General features: G+C 45.1%; 1 protein-coding gene across 1 annotated transcript in view; it reads right to left on the reverse strand.

Annotated features, from left to right (window-relative positions):
- mgat4a (alpha-1,3-mannosyl-glycoprotein 4-beta-N-acetylglucosaminyltransferase A) overlaps positions 1-21,362 on the reverse strand; it is a 273,041-nt gene that overhangs the window by 49,919 nt on the left and 201,760 nt on the right. The window contains exons 7-9 of the mRNA XM_038817905.1: positions 21,030-21,105; positions 11,437-11,551; positions 855-985 (exon numbers count right to left, since the gene is read on the reverse strand). Coding sequence (XP_038673833.1) covers positions 855-985; positions 11,437-11,551; positions 21,030-21,105 — 322 coding nt within the window. The remainder of the gene's footprint in view (positions 1-854; positions 986-11,436; positions 11,552-21,029; positions 21,106-21,362) is intronic.

The following is a 21,362-nucleotide window of genomic DNA, read 5'->3' on the forward strand; positions in this document are numbered from 1 at the left end:
GGCAGTGCAGCGTCAAGTGCAGCTCAGTCGGATCAAAGGAGGCCTCGGCCCCTTTTTGCAGAACCTGCCATCGTTAACTAGGTGAGTTAAAAAATCAAGTAAGAAGTCTTACAACACCAGGTTAAAGTCCAACTGCCGATTCACCGGAGGAAGGAGCAGTGCTCCGCAAGCTAGTGTTTGAAACAAACCTGTTGGACTTTAACCTGGTGTTGTAAGACTTCTTACTGAGCCCACCCCAGTCCAACGCCGGCATCTCCACATCTTAAAATGTCAAATCAGCCAAGTTTAACAGTCCTTGGTCTGGTAGGCGGGGGTGTATCCCGTGGGGGTGCGGGAGGCCCGTGGGGGTGCGGGAGGCCCGTGGGGGTGCGGGAGGCCCGTGGGGGTGCGGGAGACCCGTGGGGGTGCGGGAGACCCGTGGGGGTGCGGGAGACCCGTGGGGGTGCGGGAGTGTGGCAGGTGCTCAATGTGGCTAAGTGTGGATCTGAGTAATTGCTATCAGTGGTCAGAAATTAGAAGTGGTTTTAACCCTTCTGGAAGACAGTCAGAACCATCCGAAGTTTGTGATTTAAATCACATTTTCAGATGGATCGTAGTGCAGAGGAAGTTTGTACGTCCCAGGAAATTGCCATGCAAACCCTTAACTAGGAGCTTCCGTGGTGTGGGCGACTTCCCCAGCACACCTTTGCGGTACCCTCCAGTTACACTGCTCTGGAGCTCGGAAGTTACGGCAAAATAAATATTATTGTATATTAAAGTTTTTTTACGATAATAAAATACAATGAACAGTTTCTCATATTGAAAATGGGAACTTTTGAGTTCAAAGATTTCACAAAACAAAGCTCTGCACTTACTGCATCTTTTTCAGGGTTGCAGACCTTCACCCACAAGACGTGGTCTAACAGCCAGTCAATTGGCTTCTCCTTATGAAACATCAGTATGAACTCCACGATAAGATTCAAATCAGGAGACTGAAACATTTTACCTTGTGGGATAAATGATATAATATTAACAAACGCAACTGGTGCAAAATAGTTTGATGTAGCGTCGGTATTACAGAAAATAACGAATATTCTAATTGCTCGAGACTACTTGAACTGTGTCCGACAGCTTCACGCAACTGGACTTGCTCATTTTTTTTTTTTTTTAAGGTCAAAATGCATGTTTCTAAACTGCTGCATACTCCTAAACATTCTTGTTCACTTGCTAATTTGTCACACGCATTGTAGTTCTGCACACTTAGAGGGGGGGGGGGGGGGGGGGGGGGGTGGACTCTCACAAGGTGCTCAATATGGTAACACATGTGCTACAAAAGTGATTTTAACTTTGTTAATACAATAACAGCTCGGGTGTAGCAAGTAGTTAGCAGGAGAATATGGATTTATATGATGTGATTAGCGTTTTCCTTAGTATGGTGCTGGGATTCATCGATGATACCAATTTAGAGGCATAACAGCCCAAGAGGAAGACATTGCTAGATTATTGCTGAATAAAAAGAGACATGCTACCAAAGCTTTTTGCCTTGCACTCATCAGGACAGACACAAGAGTACCAAATTTCAAAAGGAACAATAATTCATTTTGCACAAGAAAAGGGGTGTCCGCTTTGCTAAGAATTACACTAACAACCAATTTAAGAGTCGCCAAGCTCACTCAGACTTTCTAGAACGGACTGCAGGCAAATTGAATATGGCATCATTGTGTCGTTATTGAATAAACAAAACCATGGGAGACAATAGCTCCCCGGCATATTCACCATGGCAACATCTTGATCAGAGCCAACTTGCCAACCAATCAGCATCCTTGTCTCATGCTACATAATTTGTTGTTCCCATTGAAATTTGGCATTCTTATGTGTATTCTGATGAGTGAAAGGTGAAAAGATTCGACAGCATGCCTGTTTTCAGTAATATCCACGTCCTGTACTATCAAGCGACTACTTAGACGGCTAGATGTTGCAGGAAGACAGGCAAGAACATGAGCAAATGGATGACTGATATAATTTAGAATAGATAAAGAGGGACATTTTGGGAAAACAAGAACAATGAGAGATTAGATGGCATGTGGCAAGGTTTTAAAAAGCCAACTAGGATTCTAGGGTTTAAATAGAATGGCACTGAATACAGAAGCAAAATGTTTGTCACTCAAGATATATTCCTAATACACTGGCAAAAATGTTCTTACTTTGTAGCTGAAGCTGTGTTCATTGAAATAATGTAATTTTTGCCTCTAACTGGTCTCTACAGGTTTCCATACAAGTTACTGTTGGCGATGACATTGCTTCTAAGTACAAGTCAACACACAGCTGGAATACTTCGTACACCTTTCAGATACTTCATTATCGGGAGGATAATAGAGCCAATTTGAAACACATTTTATGTCCTCTCAACTCTTGTCATGACTTATACTATTGGATAAAAGCATTTCTTTGGCACCTTCCGCAAAGGACCATTATGTGTGAGTCCGGGTAGCAGACATCAGCAGTTTATTCTGCTATATTAGTAATGGGGATAAAAGCAATTAGAAAGACAATGTAAAATCAAAGCCCATCAGTGTGCCATTCACCACACTGGCTGCTGCCCACAGAGTTTTTAAAATAGGCTTTTGAGTAGAAACCTGTCCTGATCCAATGCAGCGCCTGCTACAGGGAAGCAGAGGCAGCTGCAAGTAGGACAAGCAAGAATGTGGCTCTTCTAACAATCCGATCGAATAATTCTTACTGAGGTGCACAGGACAGAACCCTACTGACCCCAGGGTGGCAGGAACAGAGGTGGGCATGGTGGGGTTGGTGGGCACTGTGAGGGGGAAGGGGGGGAGGGGCTAAACTAACAGAGGAACACATTGGATGGCTCTCCATCACCGTATCACCACATCGGGGAGGTTTCCCAGCAGTGGGCTGCAAGTTAAATCAGCAGCCCTCTGCAGGGAGGCAGCCAGTCAATTTCCATAACTGAAGGACCTATTAAGGACCATTGTGCCAGGCCACAGGCATTTTGCTGGTGGTGGGAGTGGTATTCCCACTGCTTCGGAAGCCTCCAGCATCATGGAGGCAGCCACCCCTTTGGCAGGTTGGATTGTAGTTCCAATCAATTGGGGGGGGGGGGGGGAAGTGAGAGTGGACATAAGAGCCAGGTTCAAACAGGGCACATTAAGTACCTCCAGAGGCACCAAATAAAATGCCCCCCCCCCCCCACCCCCACCCCCCCACTAAATAAATTCTGAGGAAAGGAACCCTACACGTGTAAAATTGCATTCCAGATTTTTAAAAATCGTAATTTAGACCGATGACACTAGATCCTCGAACACCTGATTTAGAACAGTACAGCACAGAACAGGCCCTTCGGCCCTCGATGTTGTGCCGAGCAATGATCACCCTACTCAAACTCACGTATCCACCCTATACCCGTAACCCAACAACTCCCCCTTAACCTCACTTTTTAGAACACTACGGGCAATTTAGCATGGCCAATCCACCTAACCCGCACATCTTTGGACTGTGGGAGGAAACCGGAGCACCCGGAGGAAACCCACGTACACACGGGAAGGACGTGCAGACTCCGCACAGACAGTGAACCAGCCGGGAACCGAACCTGGAACCCTGGAGCTGTGAAGCATTGATGCTAACCACTATGCTACCGTGCTGCCCGTGATGGTACCACCTCTAACCTTTTCTCCCATGTTTAGTGGGTAACTAATGGGCAAGTATCACAATTTTATGTCAATTGTATTATAGCACTGTGGGGGACTCACACTGCAACTTTGGGATTTTTGTGTTCAACTGCACATGTTGCTGTCCAGATTACTCGATGGTAATGGTGAACGATATTGGCCTCAATGCTACTCAATACAAAATCCAGTTAATTAAATCAACAGCCCAGACAGCTGAAAGCAGTGTCGTGAATGGCACTGTGCCAGACAATCATTTACCCTCTGGGACATTAGTGATCCGTCTCCTCTCATTAGATTCAAGAGATACAAAAAAAAAGCGAGGAAAGAATAATGCTGTCTCCACAACACAATATCAAATTGCATTCTTCTGGCTAGACAGCGGAGATTCTGTTTTTTTAAAAAACAGTGAAAATCTACAATCTAAATCATGTGAATTTGTTCCTGGAGTCTCTGCAAGAATCGAGCTAGACATTCATAAGGTATCATCAAGATGGTATGCCAAATTCATATTTTAAACTCCTCAAAGGATTGTGAATCAATTGAATTATTAAAAAAAAAATTTAGAGTACCCAATTTACTTTTTCCAATTAAGGGGCAATTTAGTGTGTTCAATTCACCTACCTTGCATATCTTTGGGTTGTGGGGGGAAACCCACGTAAACACAGGGAGAATGTGCGAACTCCACACGGACAGTGACCCAGGGCCGGGATCGAACCTGGGACCACGACGCCGTGAGGTAGCAGTGCTAACCACTGTTCCGTATTGCCCTTATGGAATTCTTAACCCCAGAGGGGAGGGGATGCTCAGTTGTTGAGTACATTCAAGGTTGAAATCGATGGGTTTTTGGACTCTAAAGGGAATCATGGGATGCGGGGATCAGGCGGGAAAGCGGTGTTGCGGTGGAATATCAATCATAATTCTACCCAACGACAGGCATTCAGGAATGAATAGGTGAACTCCAAAAGTTGTTTATTCCTATTTGGCGCAAGGGTAGGAAAGGAACTGGGGCCAAACCATGGCTTACAAGGGAAATTAGAGATAGTATTAGATTCAAAGAAGAGGTATACAAATTATCAAGAAAAAGCAATAGAGCTGAGGATTGGGAACAGTTTAAAATTCAGCAAAGACGGACCAAGGGATTGATCAAGAAGGGGAAAATACAATATGAAAGTAAGCTAGCGGGATAGATATGTCAAGAGAAAAAGATTAATAAAATCTAATGTAGGCCCCTTACATTCAGAAACTGGGGAATTCATAACAGGAACCAAGAAATGGCTGAGGAACTAAATTCGTGCTTTGCTTTTGTCTTCATGAAGGAAGACATGAATAATGTACCGGAAGTTCTGGAGTTTTAGTGATGAGCTGAAGGAAATCAGTATTAGTAGAGAAATTGTTTTGGTGAAATAAATGGGATTGAAGGCAGATAAATCTCCAGGGCCTGATAATCTTCATCCCAGAGTATTTAAGGAAGTGGTCTAGAAATAGTAGATCCATTGGTGGATTGTTTGGAATCTGGAATGGTTCCTACATATTGGAGGGTAGCTTATATAACCCCGTTATTCAAAAAGGGAGGTAGATAGAAACAGGGAACTATAGACCAGTGAGCCTAACGTCAGTAGAAGAGAAGTTGCTGGAGTCCATTATCAAGGATTTCACAGCACAGTATTTGGAAAGCAGTGGTGTAATCAGACAAAGTCAGCATGGATTTACAAAAGGGAAATCATGTTATCCCAATCAACTGGAATTCTTAGAAGATGTAACTAGTAGAATTGACCAGGGAGAACCCCGGGATGTAGTTTATTTAGACTTTCAATAGGCTTTTGACTAGGTCTCACACAGCAGATTACTATGTAAAGTTATAATGCATAGGATTGCAGGTAGTGCCTTGAAATGGATAGGAAGCTGGTTAGCAGACAGGAAACAAAGAACTGGAACAAATGTTTTTTTTTCTGATTTGGCAGGCAGTGAAAAGTGGGGTACTGCTTTGATAGGACACCAAATTTTCAAATTATATATTAATGATTTGGATGAGGAACTAAATGTATCATCTCCAAATTTGCAGGGGGGGGGGGGGGGGGGTGAGCTGTGAGGAGGATGCAGAGATGCTTCAGCGGGATTTGGACAGACCAAGAAGGCATAGGTATGGCAGGTGCAGTATAATGTGGATAAATGTGAGGTTATCCACTTCTGTAGCAAAAATAGGAAGCAGATTATTATTTGACTCAACAAAACCTTGTTGTCCCCGTGTATCAGTTGCAGAAAGTAAACGTGCAGGTACAGCAGGCAGTAAAGAAGACAACTGATATGCGAGCTGTCATAGCAAGAGGATGTGAGTGTAGGAATAGGGATGTTTTACTGCAATTTTTCAGGGCATTAGTGAGTATTGTGTGCAATTTGTTGTGCAGTTTGCTGTTCTTATCTGAGAAAGGATATTCTTGATAGGAAGGGAGTGCAGCAAAGGTTCAGCAGGCTGACTGGTGGGATGGCGGGAGTCATTTGAGGAGAGACTAAGTTGATAGGACTAGAATCTTAGAATCATAGAATTTACAGTGCAGAAGGAAGCCATTCGGCCCATCGAGTCTGTACATGGCCCTTACAAAGAGCACCCTACTGAAGCCTACGTATCTACCCTATCCCCATAACCCAGTAACCCCCCCTTCACATTTTTTGGACACGAAGGGCAATTTAGCATGGCCAATCCACCTAACCCGCACATCTTTGGACTGTGGGAGGAAACCGGAACACCCGGAGGAAACCCACGCAGACACAGGGACAACGTGCAGACTCCGCACAAACAGTGACCCAGCCAAGAATCGAACCTGGGACCCTGGAGCTATGAAGCAACTATGCTAGCCACTATGCTAGCATGCTGCCCGGTAGCACATTCATTGGAGTTTGGAAGAGTGAGAAGAGATCTCATAGAAACTTATAAAATTCTAACAGGATTAGACAGGGTAGATTCAGAAAGAATGTTGCCGATGTGGGAGAGTCGAGAACTAGGGGTCATAGTTTGAGGATAAGGGGTAAACCTTTAGGACCGAGGTAAGGAGAAATTTCCTCACCCAGAGAGTGGAGAATCTGTGGAATTTACAACCAAGAAAGTGGTTAAGGCCAAAATGTTGTTTGATTTCAAGAAGAAATTAGATGTAGCTCTTGGGGCTAAAGAAGTCAAGGGATTTGAGGTGGAAAGGCGGGTATGAATATGATCCGCAGGTATGAATATGAATAATGAATGGCAGAGCAGGTTTGAAGGGCTGAATGGCCTCCACCTGCTTCTATTTTCTACATCTGTTTTTTAAGATTTGTTCATGAGATGTGGGTGTCGCAGGCTGTGCACCATTTACTGCCCTTCCCCAATTGCTCGAGGGGCAGTTAAGCGTCAACCACATTGCTGTGGGTCTGGAGTCACATCTAGGCCAGGCCAGGTACAGATGGCAGATTTCCTTCCCTAAAGGACATAATAATAATAATCTTTATTGTCACAGTTGGGCTTACTTTAACACTGCGATGAAGTTACTGTGAAAAGCCCATCGTCACCACACTCCGGCGCCTGTTCAGGTACACAGAGGGAGAATTCAGAATGTCCAATTCACCTAACAGCACGTCTTTCGGGACTTGTGGGAGGAAACCGGAGCGCCCGGAGGAATCCCACGCAGACACAGGGAGAGCGTGCAGACTCTGCACAGACAGTGACCCAAGCTGGGAATCGAACTTGGGACCCCGGCGCTGTGAAGCGACAGTGCTACCCACTATGCTACCGTGCCGCCCACATTCACGAACCAGACGGGTTTTTATGACAATGGCTTCATTAGATTTTTAATTTCAGATTTTTATTGAATTCAAATTTCACCACCTGCAGTGGCGGGTTTCATTACTCTGGGTTTCTGGTTTACCACTATGCCACAGCCTCCCCCTTTTTGTATATGAATGTCCGCCACAATTCTATAAGATCACAGAGCAATGCTGTAGGTCTTGTGCCTGTTTCTTAGTTTTATGTTACCTGTCTCACAATTTTCCCAGGTCTCCAGATCTCAATTGTCTCAAAACAATCATTGGGACTGCTTTCACCACTGCCATGTATGAACTGCAAAATTATTTTCCTGCCTCCCTGCACCCCCCCTCCCCGGCCCCGCCCTCATCATTTCCATTCATATCTTGCTATTTCCCATCCCCCTTTTAAGATAACTTAAAGTTTTTAAATGACAACCAGAGAACAAAGTTTTGTTAATGCCCAAAAGCTCAATCATCATCTACTTGTCTATATAAATAAATGCAATGAACCAGAGGCGTAAAGAACTATTCGTACAGATGCCCATTTATTCTGATGCAAATCAAAATGGATGCATGTCTGTCTCGGCATAAAAGCCTATAAAAGGGCTCTTAATATGCAAACACTTGAATGCTTAATTAATTTTTAAAAATCTCTTATTTCCTAATTGCAGTAGTTAGCATTAATAGCTCAAGTAATAAATTGCTGGCCTCCTCATCATTTAAAAAAAAAAATTGTTTTAATCAACAGGTGACATGGCCTGTCCCCATTGCTCTGTCAATGACAGTCAAACCCAAGAGCTGTCTAAAAATAATCTCACATTAGCAGAGTGGGCACTTAATCTGCTGTGCGGTGACAAGACAAGCGAAGTAGCATAACTCACTCTATGAAGGATGCCAGTAATTCTGGAAAATGCAATGCTTTCAAAACTGGGGCTGAACCCAAGAAATGAGATTGGCCTTCCAGGCGCGTGAGCACGTTTCACTGTGCACCAAAATTATCACTCATCTGCATCTCAACTAATTATCTGCCTTTGCCGCGTATCCCTCACTACCCCTGGCTGGCAAATAAAGACATTTAGCATTGTCAGATTTGGAATTATTTGGGTGAGAGTGTGCTACATTTGGAGCAAGATGCTTCATTGAACGATAAATAGAACGCAAAAGGCGACTTTAAGGGTTGACAGGATTATGGATAAACACAGCGAGGGAAACAAGCCTCAAGGATAAAGATAAAATGAGATTGCAAAGAGATAAAATAAGATTAAGCAAAGATGGATCATACCGACAGACACTTCTGACAGGGAGATACTTATCAGGGAGATATTACAAAAGTTCAAGAAAGGACGCACAGTTCAGGAGGACATCCACATGGCAAAGAAAATTCCTAAACAGTAAGGCCCAACTCCAAGTTGTGCTGGAACTTACAAGGTAGATTTCTCTTTTGTAGCAAAGTTCTACTGCTCTTAGTTTAAGATCAACGTCTCTCCTGGTTTCACTGCTTTGTGTCATTGCTCCAGTTATTTGATTCCACTGGGGGCTGTGGGTTAAGCTTGGCTGAGATCAGTAATTCTCTGCGTGGGTTTCTGAATGTTTTAAAATGAGTGGCCACGAGAGCAAAGAATCCCCATGGGTTGCTGGAAGTCAGAAGATTAAAATTTATTCTATCCATTTGGATTTTCTTTGCGGCAGCAAAATTACTTGACAGGCATAAATACACCGCCATCACGTCCACCCAATTTCATTGTTTCTTCAATTAAACTGAGGTTTCTGTGTATAATTTATAGGACATGAGAAGGATCGGGATTATTTCTATGTTGCAGCTCAGGATGCGTTTAATAGAATATCACTCACCTCATTTGTATGTCGGCGAATACGGCCAGGATTCTTTGAGCAGTGGTATTCTCTGGCCTGCCACTCAGAGTCGGTGGGGAATGCATCCCCTGGCTGCCCCACAGTCATTTAATGCTGACTGGAGATGGGACTTCTATCCCACGCTCCCTCCTCAGAAAGCTGCTGGCCACTCTTGATTAGCTGCCTTTTCTGTAGTCCCAGCAGTGCTGGGAGCAGTCATGGCCAGTATTGGGACTACAAACAGTCCCCAGAGTCTAAGACAGGTACCCTAAGTACAGGACATCTCAGGACTGTGAGGGGCACGGAGGCCCGAAGGGAGTGGTGGAGGGTGTTGATGGAGAAGCTGCGGGGCAGTACCAGGGTTGGGGGGATAGCCCCAAGTGGGGACTGCAACGTGGGGGAGGAGGGGTTTTGCATGACGTTGAAAGGAGGCTGTTGACTGAGACATCCCTCTCCCCCTCACCTTCTCCTGAAGTCTGAGCAGTGCGACTTTCTGGGCCTACAACCCCCCTCCCCCCTCTTCCACCCTCACCCATGAACTCCTCAAACTGGAGGCCCGGTGGGAAATGAAATGGCCCTTGCCAAGTAAGTATCTCCTCACGCAGGGCGGCCCAGGCCACACTATTCCACCATAAAATAATAAAATAGCAGACAAGTCAAGACTGGAAGGAGCCCCCCCACCCTCAGCTGCCTGCAAACCCCTCCCAGCAGGAGACAGTAAAACTCTGTCCTATGTAACAATAAACTGAATTTCAAAAGGATGGCAGCCATGAGGAGGTTATCAATGTTCTGCTATCTCAACCAGATGTAACTAGTTTATTTATTTTTAAATTCTCAGTTTCCCTACATGATGGAATTTGAAATCTAAGCCTGTTTTAAAGACAAATTCCCATTAGGACAGAGAGTACAGGGCTATTTGTTCTAGGAACATGGGAGGAAAACGGTCAGTGGGTCGGATGAGTCAATGGGTTTACCAGGTTACCTTGTCGGCAGTCCTGCAAACTATTTAAAGGAAAACCATGAAGGAAACAGAAAGAAGAATATGTTCACTTTTAATTGATTCATGGGATGTGAACGTCGCTGGCTAGGCCACTATTTATTGCAATTGGCAATTGTCTTAAATGGAGTGGCTTGCGAGGCCATTTCAGAGGGCTTTAAGAGTCAACGACATTGCTGTGGATCCAGAGTCACATGTAAGCCAGACCACGAGAGGGCAGTAGATTTCCTTCGCTGAAGGGCAGGAGTGAACCAGATGGATTTTTACGACAATCGATGATAAGTTTTGTGGTCATCGTTACTGGGACTAGCTTTATATCTCCCAGATTGATTTAATTTAAATCCCACCAGTGCCACTTGAACCCATGTCCCTGGAGCATAAAGCCTGGCCCTCTGCATTATTAGCCCAGTGGCTAATACCACTATCTCCCCCTAACCGAACAGGGCCAAGTGGCAATGAGAAAGAGAATCCAAAGAGCTGTGGGTCTAATGGCTGAAGCAGCGGAGAGTGTGGGGCACAAAGGATAATCTGGAGCGACAGGAGTTGCGGGTGAGGACTGGGGACATACGGACGAAAGGCTGCTGAAATAAAAAGGGGCAAGTCCCAAAAGGATTTAAAACAAGGGCACGGTCAAGGACTCTAAAGTCAAAGCACTGAAGGACAGGGAGTTAGTGGAGCTTGTAAAGAAGAGCAGGGGAGTGTACGGGATTCAGAGGGAAAGCAAAATGTGGGTCAGACAATTATTATTTCTATGCTCGTTTTTGTCCGGACGCCTGCTGAAAACATGTGAACGTTGTGAATTTACTGCAGTTTGAGAAGGATACAGAAGAAAAAAAAAAGATTGCAAGGAGAGAATTTGATTCTAGATAAATGATAGTGTTCAGTGAAAGGTGGTGGAAGCACAGGCAGGCATTTGTACGGAGTTGGAAAAATGTGCAGTTTGAAACTGTGTGTTGCAAAATGATACTTTGTTTCAATTAAAGTCATTATCAACGCTAATAATCATTATGAAAAAAAACTTACTTATAGTGGTTTTATTATTGATAACTACTAAACCAACATTTTCCACCATCGTATTGCTGTCAGACTTAAAATGCATTACCAGTTGTATTTTTTCACACATTTTCTGCATCAACATTTTTTACTTACCTATGAATCCCAACTGGGAGAATTCTAGAACCATCCAGTCTTCAGAAGAAAGCTGAAGTGCAAAATTTTTCATGGTGCTGAAGTAATGGTCTTTGGCAACTATGTCGTCTTCAAGCTGTGGGGAAGCACAAAGTGTTTTTTTTTTCCCCGGCCCAAAGCTGAAAACACATCATGGCTTAAAAGACCCAGAGGACACGGGTGAAACGGGGAGAGAGTCTGGCAGAGTTGTGAGTTTGACAATAATGCATTCATAAGCCAGGCAGTAAATAAACCTCTGATGGTTTATTCATACATTATGAATCAGCTCAAGTTCAACTATCTAAATTTATATTTTAATACGGCCAGAAGGCAGAAATGATAGAGACGAAGATATACGTGAGCAGCTCGGAGGAGGCAAACCTCGCCTCTGGGGAAGTGACAAGGCGAGTAAAGTGAGCGTGACAGGTTGGGCAGTGGCGGAGTTCCCTTCCAGGGCTTTCAAGATGATCAACTTTGCCGCATCAAATTAATCCATGAACAGATCCACAAATTAACAATAGATAATGGCTCAGCCAGTACTTTAACTGGTCTGCCCTTATTGAGAAGGTTGCGGAGCGGCTTACATTGGATATAACCAGCCCTTAGTGTCATTTATGTTCCGCTGGTGTGAGCCCCCCCCCCCCCCCCCCCCCCCACCCCATCTTTCCTCATCCTCCCCTTAAATACATCTACACCACTCACCTCAGCCACTGCCTGTGGCACCGAGTTCTGTATCCTTATCACTCTTAGCAGGAAGTTCCTTCTGAATTGCCTATTTGATTTCTTTTATGGCTATCTTATTTAAAGGCCTTTAGTTTTGCTTCCCTCCCCCCACCAGTGGAGACAGGCGATGTCTACTCTATCAAAACCTTGCTCGATTTCAAAGGCTTTGATTACGTAGTCCATCAGCCTTCTCTTTTCAAAGCATAAACGTGCGGTTCCAGAATCATCCTTCTAAATCTTTTTTTTTTGCCCTCTCCCCAGTGTCCCTCTCTCTTTTCTATACTCCAGCAACCAGGAAAATACACAGCACTCCCAGTGTGGTCTAAGCCTTCAGAAAAAAAATCAGAGAAAAAAAAATAAAATCAGAGAAAAAAAATTACCTTTGAGAAAGAGAGAGAGAGAGAGCGCTCTGGAATTGTTTACCTGCAGAAAATGCCAGCAGTACACTGTAATTCGATTAATGGATGAGGCTATGGCTGGGAAATTCATTGAATAAATTACAATCCTGACGCCACATACTTAACATTTTCTGCAAATGTTTTTAATAAAGCTCCGAATCAATGGATTTTCAACCATTAGGTTGTGATCACGAAGGGCAGTTGCATTCCTGTGTACATGTACTCTGCTGTATTAACAAAATGACGACACTGTGTAGTCAGTCGTGGCGGGTCTCCCCTCATTTTGTTCATTTGCCCCCCATCAAACCCCCCCCATATCAGGGACCACCCCATATTAGAGAACCTCTTATATCAGAGACCCCCCCCCCCCCCCCCCGGTCAGTCACCTTGCCTGGAAAAAGAGCGGTCATGGCTGAAACTGTGAAAAGAATCACTGTTTTTTCCACTCACCTATCCCTTATACCTGCTGCCTCAGATAAAATGTAGAAGCAGCAGCTATTAGAAAGACAAAACACATCACAAGGCTTTTTGAACCCCCTTTTGATCTGCAAGGCTTCTTTTCACTTTCATAGAAAAATATCTTACAGCAGGCTGTAATTGACAAGGTATTCGCTTCCAGGCAGCCAGAATGTTTAGATTGTTTATTTTCAATTCCCTTCATGCTTGAATGCGTCTCAAGTACCCTGCTGTGAACCTAGCCACGATGTTTATAAACATCTAGGAGTTAAGTGCTTTCACTTTCTTTTTCTTAGCAGAAAGCACTCTGCTGCTTTTGATGTGGCCAGGATCAAGCTCTGAGATAATCATAGCATCCCAGATCCAGGACCCCCATCCCAGGGGCAGTGCCCAGGGTCAAGCTCTAAACCCCAGCCTGAGCCCACGCAACCTATAGGGCCCTTGGTGAACCCTTCTTCTTCAGTACGGCAATGGCATAGGGGGACTGGGCTTGCCTCCTTGATACCCCCTTGGGGTCCATCACACCAGGACTGCATTTGCCAATACTTGTACCAAAGCCTGCCGAGTGGAGTTCCTGAGGGGTGAAGGGTGGGGGGTGCACGGCAGGCAAGTGGGGTCCTCTGGGAGTTTGGGGGGGGGGGGGAAGTGACAGGTGGGGGCCCTGGAAGGGAGGGTGGGGGATTCTGAAGAGGGGAGAGTGCCAGGAGCCTCATAGCAGGGTGTACTCACCTGGGGTGTGTGGGGTAATGTCCATGTGTGTGGGGGTGGGGGTGAAGCTGATCAAAAATAAATCAATATCTTACTTGGAAGGAGTAAGAATGGGTTGGGGGGGGGGGGTCCCCACAAGCTCACTTAGAGATCGTGGCACTCTTTCAAAATGGCGGCCAGATCTCGGATGAGACGTCTGGCCAGTGAGTTCAGCTCCCCAGTGATAAGAAAATTCTAAGGGTGGAATTCTCCGCTCCCCACGTGGCGTGGGAGAATCGTGGGAGGGCCTCCCGACATTTTTTTACACCCCCCTGGCGGCCCCAGCGATTCTCTCCCCCGGCTCGGAAAAATCGGCGCTCGCCATTTTTCACAAGGAACGGCGATTCTCCGAGCCCGATGGGCCGAGCGGCCGGCCCTTCATGCCCATTTCACCACGGCAGCAACCACACCTGGTCGTTGCATTCGTGAAACGGGTGCCAGATGCCCGGTTGGGGCAGCTAGGGGCCCGATTGGCATGGGAGCACCACGCCTGTGCTCGGGAGGGGACAGGCCCGCGATCGGTGCCGCACGATCGTCAGGCCAGCGTCCAAAACGGACGCACTCTTTCCCCTCCGCCGCCTGGCAAGATCAAGCCGCCACGTCTTGCCGGGCGGCAGAGGAGACAGACGGCACCCCGCATGCGCGGGTTTGTGCCGTCTGCCTGCTGATGTCATCCGCGCATGCGCGGGTTGGAACCGGCAACCCGCACATGCGCGGATGACATCAGAAAGCGCCGTTTCCGTGGCCGGGAACGACGGAGGCCCGCTCCTAGCCCCCCGGGTGGGGGTGAATTAGGAGCGGGCCCCGAGGCTGTCGTGAACCTCGGCCGATTTCATGACGGCCATCCCGATTTTTATCGGGAGTGGAGAATACCGCTCCAAGTGTGGGTTAAACCAGTGAGAAACTCCCCAGGCTCATAAAAGTGCCCGTGTCATTGAAAAGCGGTGGGGAACTCACCAGCAGAGCCACTTGGAAACTCCCTGATAAACCCGCCACAAATGACACTCAGAAACCTGACCGCTAGATCGTGCCCATAAATCGATAGGACAGATAAAATGTATTTTAATATGTGGTATTACACTGCTTTTGTGTAAAAGAGCACAGCCTCTAATACAACATGAACAGTGACACAGGTGACCTGATGGGTAATTGGGCCAATTACTTTTATACATTCAGTGAAAACTAACAAGTACTTTACAACATTCTCTGAGCAAAGAACAAAGCTCAAGTAACCTCAGCTCACCTTTAATTCTGAATATTTATCTGTTGTGCTAAAAAGGGACCTTAGCGTAATAATATTGAGCAAACGACATCCAATCTATCGTTCCTACAAAAACAGCACATCATCCACCTTACTATGAGCAACAGTGAGGGTGGTAATTAATATTATCCTGTTCATGTACAGATATGCAAACGCACAGAAACACATACACACAGCGAGTACTTTTAAGAGAATCCATTTCAAAGTTGGAGTAGGAATTCACTGCAAAATAGAAGATGGTTAACTGGTCAGCCCACAGGGGCCGGGCTCACTGATTATTAAATAGTTGCCATGCTGCAGTTTCCAGGAGCCACAAAATCAGTAACATGCATTCCAAACACTCCTTCCAAGTAAAATATTGATTTATTTTTGATTTTCAGCATCTCTCATTCCTTTATTCATTCACTTTGCATTCGGGTGACTGCTATCCAGCCATTCACACCTTATTCGCATACATACAGGAAGAGAGGTGACTTGATAGAGGTGTACAAGGTGATGAGAGGTGGAAAAGGCTGTCATGAGGGAACATAGTTTTAAGGTGATTGGAGGAAGGTATAGGGGAGATGTCAGAGGTTGGTTCTGAGAGAGTGGTAGGTGCGTGGAACGCACTGCCAGCGGAGGTGGTGGAGTCAGAGTCATTAGGGACATTTAAGCGACTCTTGGACAGGCACATGGACGGCAGTAAATTGAAGGGATGTGGGTTAGGTTGATCTTAGATTAGTATAAGTGGTCGACACAACATCGTGGGCCGAAGGGCCTGTACTGTGCTGTATTGTCTATGTTCTATATTCTGTCTCTTTGTCCATTACCACAAACCCTGTCATTACATCTTTCCTGCCCTCCACCCCTTCATAGCCTCTCCCGCTCGCTCCTCTTTGTTTTTTTCACTTGCTCGAAACCTATTACATTTCTGTCTGCCCTCAGTTCTGAAGGGTCATCACTAACCTTGGTTTCTATCTACAGATTCTGCCCGACTGGCTGACTATGTTCAGCATTTTTCTATTCTTATTCCTTTCATGTTTGATCTTCCTGCCCGCCCCATAACCCTGCCCATCCCTCACTCTCTCCGCCTCTGTACTTGCTTCATTAAAACTGGTGCCACTTTTGCCCGTTCTCATGAGAAGCTCTCTCCACACCTACGGAATAGCTCAAGCACGGTCTCCGTTTATTTCAGATTTGCAGCATCTACTGTATTTTCACCTCACCTTAAATCATTTAATTTTGCACGCTGATGTAAAGCAGGGTTTTGCGAAATTAAACAAGTGGAATTCATCTGGGGTTTTTGCCTGCTCACTGGTACATCTGGGAGCCCTGATCAATGGTGCCCAGAAAGCTCTGACTCTGATTCAATATATCCAGCTGTGCGACACACTAAACAGCTGTGTGTATGTAGGCCAGAGGGCATTTATAATCGCTAACAGCTGCCCTTATCACCATCTTGAACAAAAAAGTAATTAAAACACTTGGTTAAGTCTACTCAACTTGCTTAAAGCTCAAAGCTTCATCAGGAAGTTTAACAAATCCTAAAGATTCAAAGTCACATGAAAATGGAAGGGCTGGTTATGTTTTTCAATTCAGTAAAAGCGCTTTCCGCTTCATACAAATATGTAACATTGATGTGGTACAAATTTGAGACTGATAGCTACCATAGCAGTCCTTTCACACTAGAAGTAGCACAGCTCCATGGGATTTTAGGATAGGATTATCCACGGATATTAACATTATTTAACAAGTGGGATTTATTAACTGCTCTTCCTCCGCTGACAGTTATCATTTGCCCACATGGTTTTAAAGATTATAGTTATGGCTGCTCTGGGCTCTCTGGGTACTGATGCTGTTAAAATATCTGCTGTGTGCTTTGATAGAATTTCACACAGCTATGACAACTTGCATTCATATAGCGGGTTTGACAAAGCAAAACATCCCAGGAACCAAATCACGTACCAGTTGACACTGAACCACATAGAACCATAGCATTCTGACAGGGCAGGAGGCCATTCAGCCCATCGGGTCTGCACCAACCGTCTGAAAGAGCAGCCTACTTAGGGCCACTTCTCCATCCTATCCCCGTAACCCCATAAACCCCACCTAACCTGCACACCTTTGAGACAATAAGGGGAAATTTAGCGCGGCCAATCAACCTAACCTGCACCTCTTTGGACTGTGGGAAGAAACAGGAGCAGACACGGGGGGAAAGTGTAAACCGTCAGCCGAGACCAGAATTGAAACCGGGTCCCTGGAGCTGCGAGGCAGCAGTGCTAATCCTTGTGCCATCGTGTACAGCCACACAGGCAAAATCTTTACCAGAGCTAGATTTTAAGGAACATTTAAAATAAGAAGAGGGATGAGACAGAGAGGTTCAGGGAGGGAATTTCATAGCTTAGCCTAGGCAACTTAAGGATGAAAATGTTAAAAATCAGGGAAATATTGGACAGGAAGCCAATACAAGTCACATTCAATTGCTTTGATATATTGGCCCAAATTGATCATTAGAGAAGAATGGTCTCGCAAAGAGTGAGACCATTATTCAAGTCTAAAGATGACTCGGGTTATATTTCAGCGACACTTCATTCGTAGTACACATCGCTATCTCTGTTCATTGAGGGAACACAGCTAAACAGTCAACAATTGGATATTATTTGATCTTCAGATTCAACTCTGTATAGAGAAATGTAGCTCTTGGAGAAGACATGTATGCAATCAGCACATCCAGTAAAATGGGATAAAGCAGTGTCTTGCATTCTCTCTCCAGCAGGCGGGAGACATAAAGGCCGGGAATTTCCGTTGCGAGTCCACGCCACTACTGCTTTGGCACGGCCTTCGCTGGCGGTGGGTTTCTGTACTCCCACCACTGGTCAGTGGGATTTCCCATTGAAGCCACTCCACGCAGCTGGGAAACCCATGGGCGGGAGCGTGCACTGCTGGTGGGACCAGAGAATCCCACCGCTAGCAAACGGCTGGAGTTCGGGACTCAAAAAACAGTCACGGTTTTTTAGGGAGACCTAAGGAAGCATCCACCCAAACTGGCTTGTAATAAACGCTCATCTGAAAAGACCTGGATACCTTCTCACATATTAAACAGAGTTTTAAAGGACGTAAACAGCTCCTGCGGAGGATTTACTGTTATAAAGGGCAGACTGGAGAGGATTTTTTAAAAAAACACGCTTTTAAGAAGCAGCACCCAAACCTGGGAGAGCAGTTTGCTACATGGAGCCTGGAAGCAGAACGCCAGTCAGCTCGGCACGTTCCACAGTTTGAGGCTAGGCTCGTTAACGGGACAGAGGGGCAAAAAGAAAAAAAAAAGTAAGGAAAGGCGAGAAAGGAAAAGGGAATTTTCCAGACTGCAACAAATTCCAAATTCACCTATACCAAGTGTATTCATAATGGTTGTTTATATATTGGATTATTGATCACAGGATCTTTGAGAAGCAGACCATTAAACACCCCCCCCACCCCCTGCAATTAGGGACCTGACCAATTATTGTATTTCTGACAATTAACTATACTTACTGTTGAGACATTTTGTGTAAGCGGTTCCTTATTGACAATTATGTTAACAGTCATATTGAACATTACTGCAATTTGAAGTGTTTTGTCCTCCCCGATCTTGCAGAAACGAGCACCAATATTATGTTATATATTGTCTGTGCTCACATTTAATCGGTGACCAACAGTAGATGCCAATTTTCATTGGAATGTTCATTGACTGGCAATTATTAATGCTCAGGCAAATATCATCACAAATCAAGGATTGTATAACTACTGCTGCCAAAACTTTCTTACAGAAAGCTGAATCAGTTTACAGTAAAGATAATGGATTCCTTGAGTGATGCAAAGAATGCCTTCTAATTTCAGTGTTAAAATTACTGGTGGGAAGAGCTCAAGAGTTTGGGCTATTTTAAACCCTCCATTGTTACATCGCAATTGCTCACAAATATCTATTATTCTCAGAAATGAAACGTATTAAACTGCCAAACTACCACAAATAAAAGCTCCCTATTCACTCCTGCACAATTGCTGTCATTTCCCATCCTTGCATCCTATCCTTACCTTACCTCCAGCTGACTGAAACGCACAACCAGGTCTATGACAAGCTCCAGACTCTACTACTCTACTAATCCAATGACCTCTTGAGAGATCATCCATGCCCCATCCTCCATAAACTTCAGCTTCCAACCTGTGGTAGGCATATTCACTTCAGGTCACCAACTGCCCTATTCTCGCAGCTCGACATTCCTGGAGGTGAAGCTTTCTGGCCTTGACGCAGCAGTCGTGGGGCCAGATAACGCAGGGAGCAGTTCAACTCTCCATTGACTTCTCTGGACCTGGAATATCCCTCCGACGGATGAACTTAATTCTCAAATGCACCAAATAGGTCACCCTCTCCCTCACAATTAATTCCTTTCTCAGGCTCATCCTCTGTGAACATTACTGCAATTTAACCACAGTAGGGGAGGCAGTGGTGTAGTGGTATTGTCGATGGACTATTAATCCAGAGACCCAGAGTCATGCTCTGGGGACCCAGGTTCAAATCCCGCCAATGCAGATGGAGAAATTTGAATTCAAGAAAAAAAAATCTAGAATTAAGATGACCCAATACCATTGTTGATTGTCGTAAAAGTAAAAAAAAAACTCCATCTGATTCACAGATGCCCTTTAGGGAAATAAATCTGCCGTCCTTACCAGGTCTGGCCTACATGTGACTCTAGACCCACAGCAATGTGGTTGACTCTTCAATGCCCTCAGGGATGGGCAATAAATGCCGGCCCAGCCAGCGACGCCCACATCCCATGAATTAATTTTTTAAAACCCTTCACCACCTCCCTCTCCCTCCAGCGCACTCCCCCCCCCCCCCCCCCCCCCCCCACCCCCCACCCCCACCCCCACAACCCACTTCCACCCCCACCCAAGTTCAGCACTATTATCAAATCTTTTCATGCCACTGCTGGGGACTGTCCTTTTAGCTACTTAGAAAACTCTGCAATTCTATCCCTAAATCCCTCTACACCCCATTTTCCTTTAAGACTCCTTAAAATCAACGACTTTAAACCAAGCCGTTGGTCATTCGTATATTTATGCATGTCCCATGTTTTTTTTCCCATGGATGGAACGATCTGCCAAGACTGTACACAGAACAATACTTTTTACTGTACCTTGTACACGCGACAATAAAATGAAATCAATATTCCCTCCGATGGCTCTCTGGGTCAGCATCTATTTTTGATTGCACTTCTACAAAGTGCCTTGCAACATTTTTTCCACAGTAAAAACACCATAAAAAAAAGAAAGGCCCTAAAACTGTGCACCTCTCTCTCTCCCCCACAAGGTCCTCCTTAAAACCTATCCCTTTGACTAAAGCTTTAGGTCATCTGTTGCAATCTCTCTTTATGAGGTGCAGTGTCAAATTTATCTGTTAAGCTCCTCTGAAGCATCTTGGGATATTTTATTCCATTAAGTGGGCTACATAAGAGCGAGTGGTTGTCGATAGAAGCATTGTGCTTTGTTCAGGAGGCGTCTACCACCAAGGCCAATTCCTATTCTGCTTCATGCACCAATTCCCAAGGGTTGGTGAAGAAATCCCGGATTTCCATCGATGTGAAGCCAAAGCCAATGAGCAGTAAGCCTTTTAGGAGTACTCTCCCTGACAGTGGGGCGTAACCCAAATATCTGTTCAACGGGCCAAAGGAGAGAACATCCGCGGGGGTGAGAGTTGTGAAACTGGCACTGTGAGCACATGCATCAATGCGTGGTGCAAAAGCAGAAATCCATGCTCCAACATTAACCCCCAGCAAGACAGCACAAACAGCCATGACCCAAAACCTATCCAGCTTACGCCTGCCTACCCGGGATTGGTTGGGCAAGGAGCAACGAAAATCTCCCACCAATCCACTCAACGGAGGAAAGATGCACGGTTTCGGGTAAATGCAAAGAAAACGTGTAAAGCGACTTTTGAAATCTCTGAAAAGAACATTAACCAGTCAGATAATTACCTGAACATAATAAATGCCCCGTTTTTGGGCATACATCATAAGGAAGCAATAATCCAAATTCTGTTTTGTTCGCCATCTGAAAAATAGCACAGAAACAGGTTTCTCAACAGAGAAAAGGTCAATTACCCAACACAACAAAAATTAACTCAAGTGAAAGCATCTCTAGGTGGGTTTATAAATACAACAATTTGCTTGCTGTACACGGAAAATCATACTTAGAAGGTTTCCTTGGCAAAGGTATGTAGTAGACCAGTGCTTCTCAAAGTGTGGTACGCGTACCGGTGCCGGTACGCAAGCCATCGTCTGCCGGTACGTGGAGTGTTTCCAGAAAAG

The sequence above is a fragment of the Scyliorhinus canicula genome, chromosome 14 (genome assembly GCF_902713615.1).
Source record: "Scyliorhinus canicula chromosome 14, sScyCan1.1, whole genome shotgun sequence".
NCBI classification, from domain to species: Eukaryota; Metazoa; Chordata; class Chondrichthyes; order Carcharhiniformes; family Scyliorhinidae; genus Scyliorhinus; species Scyliorhinus canicula.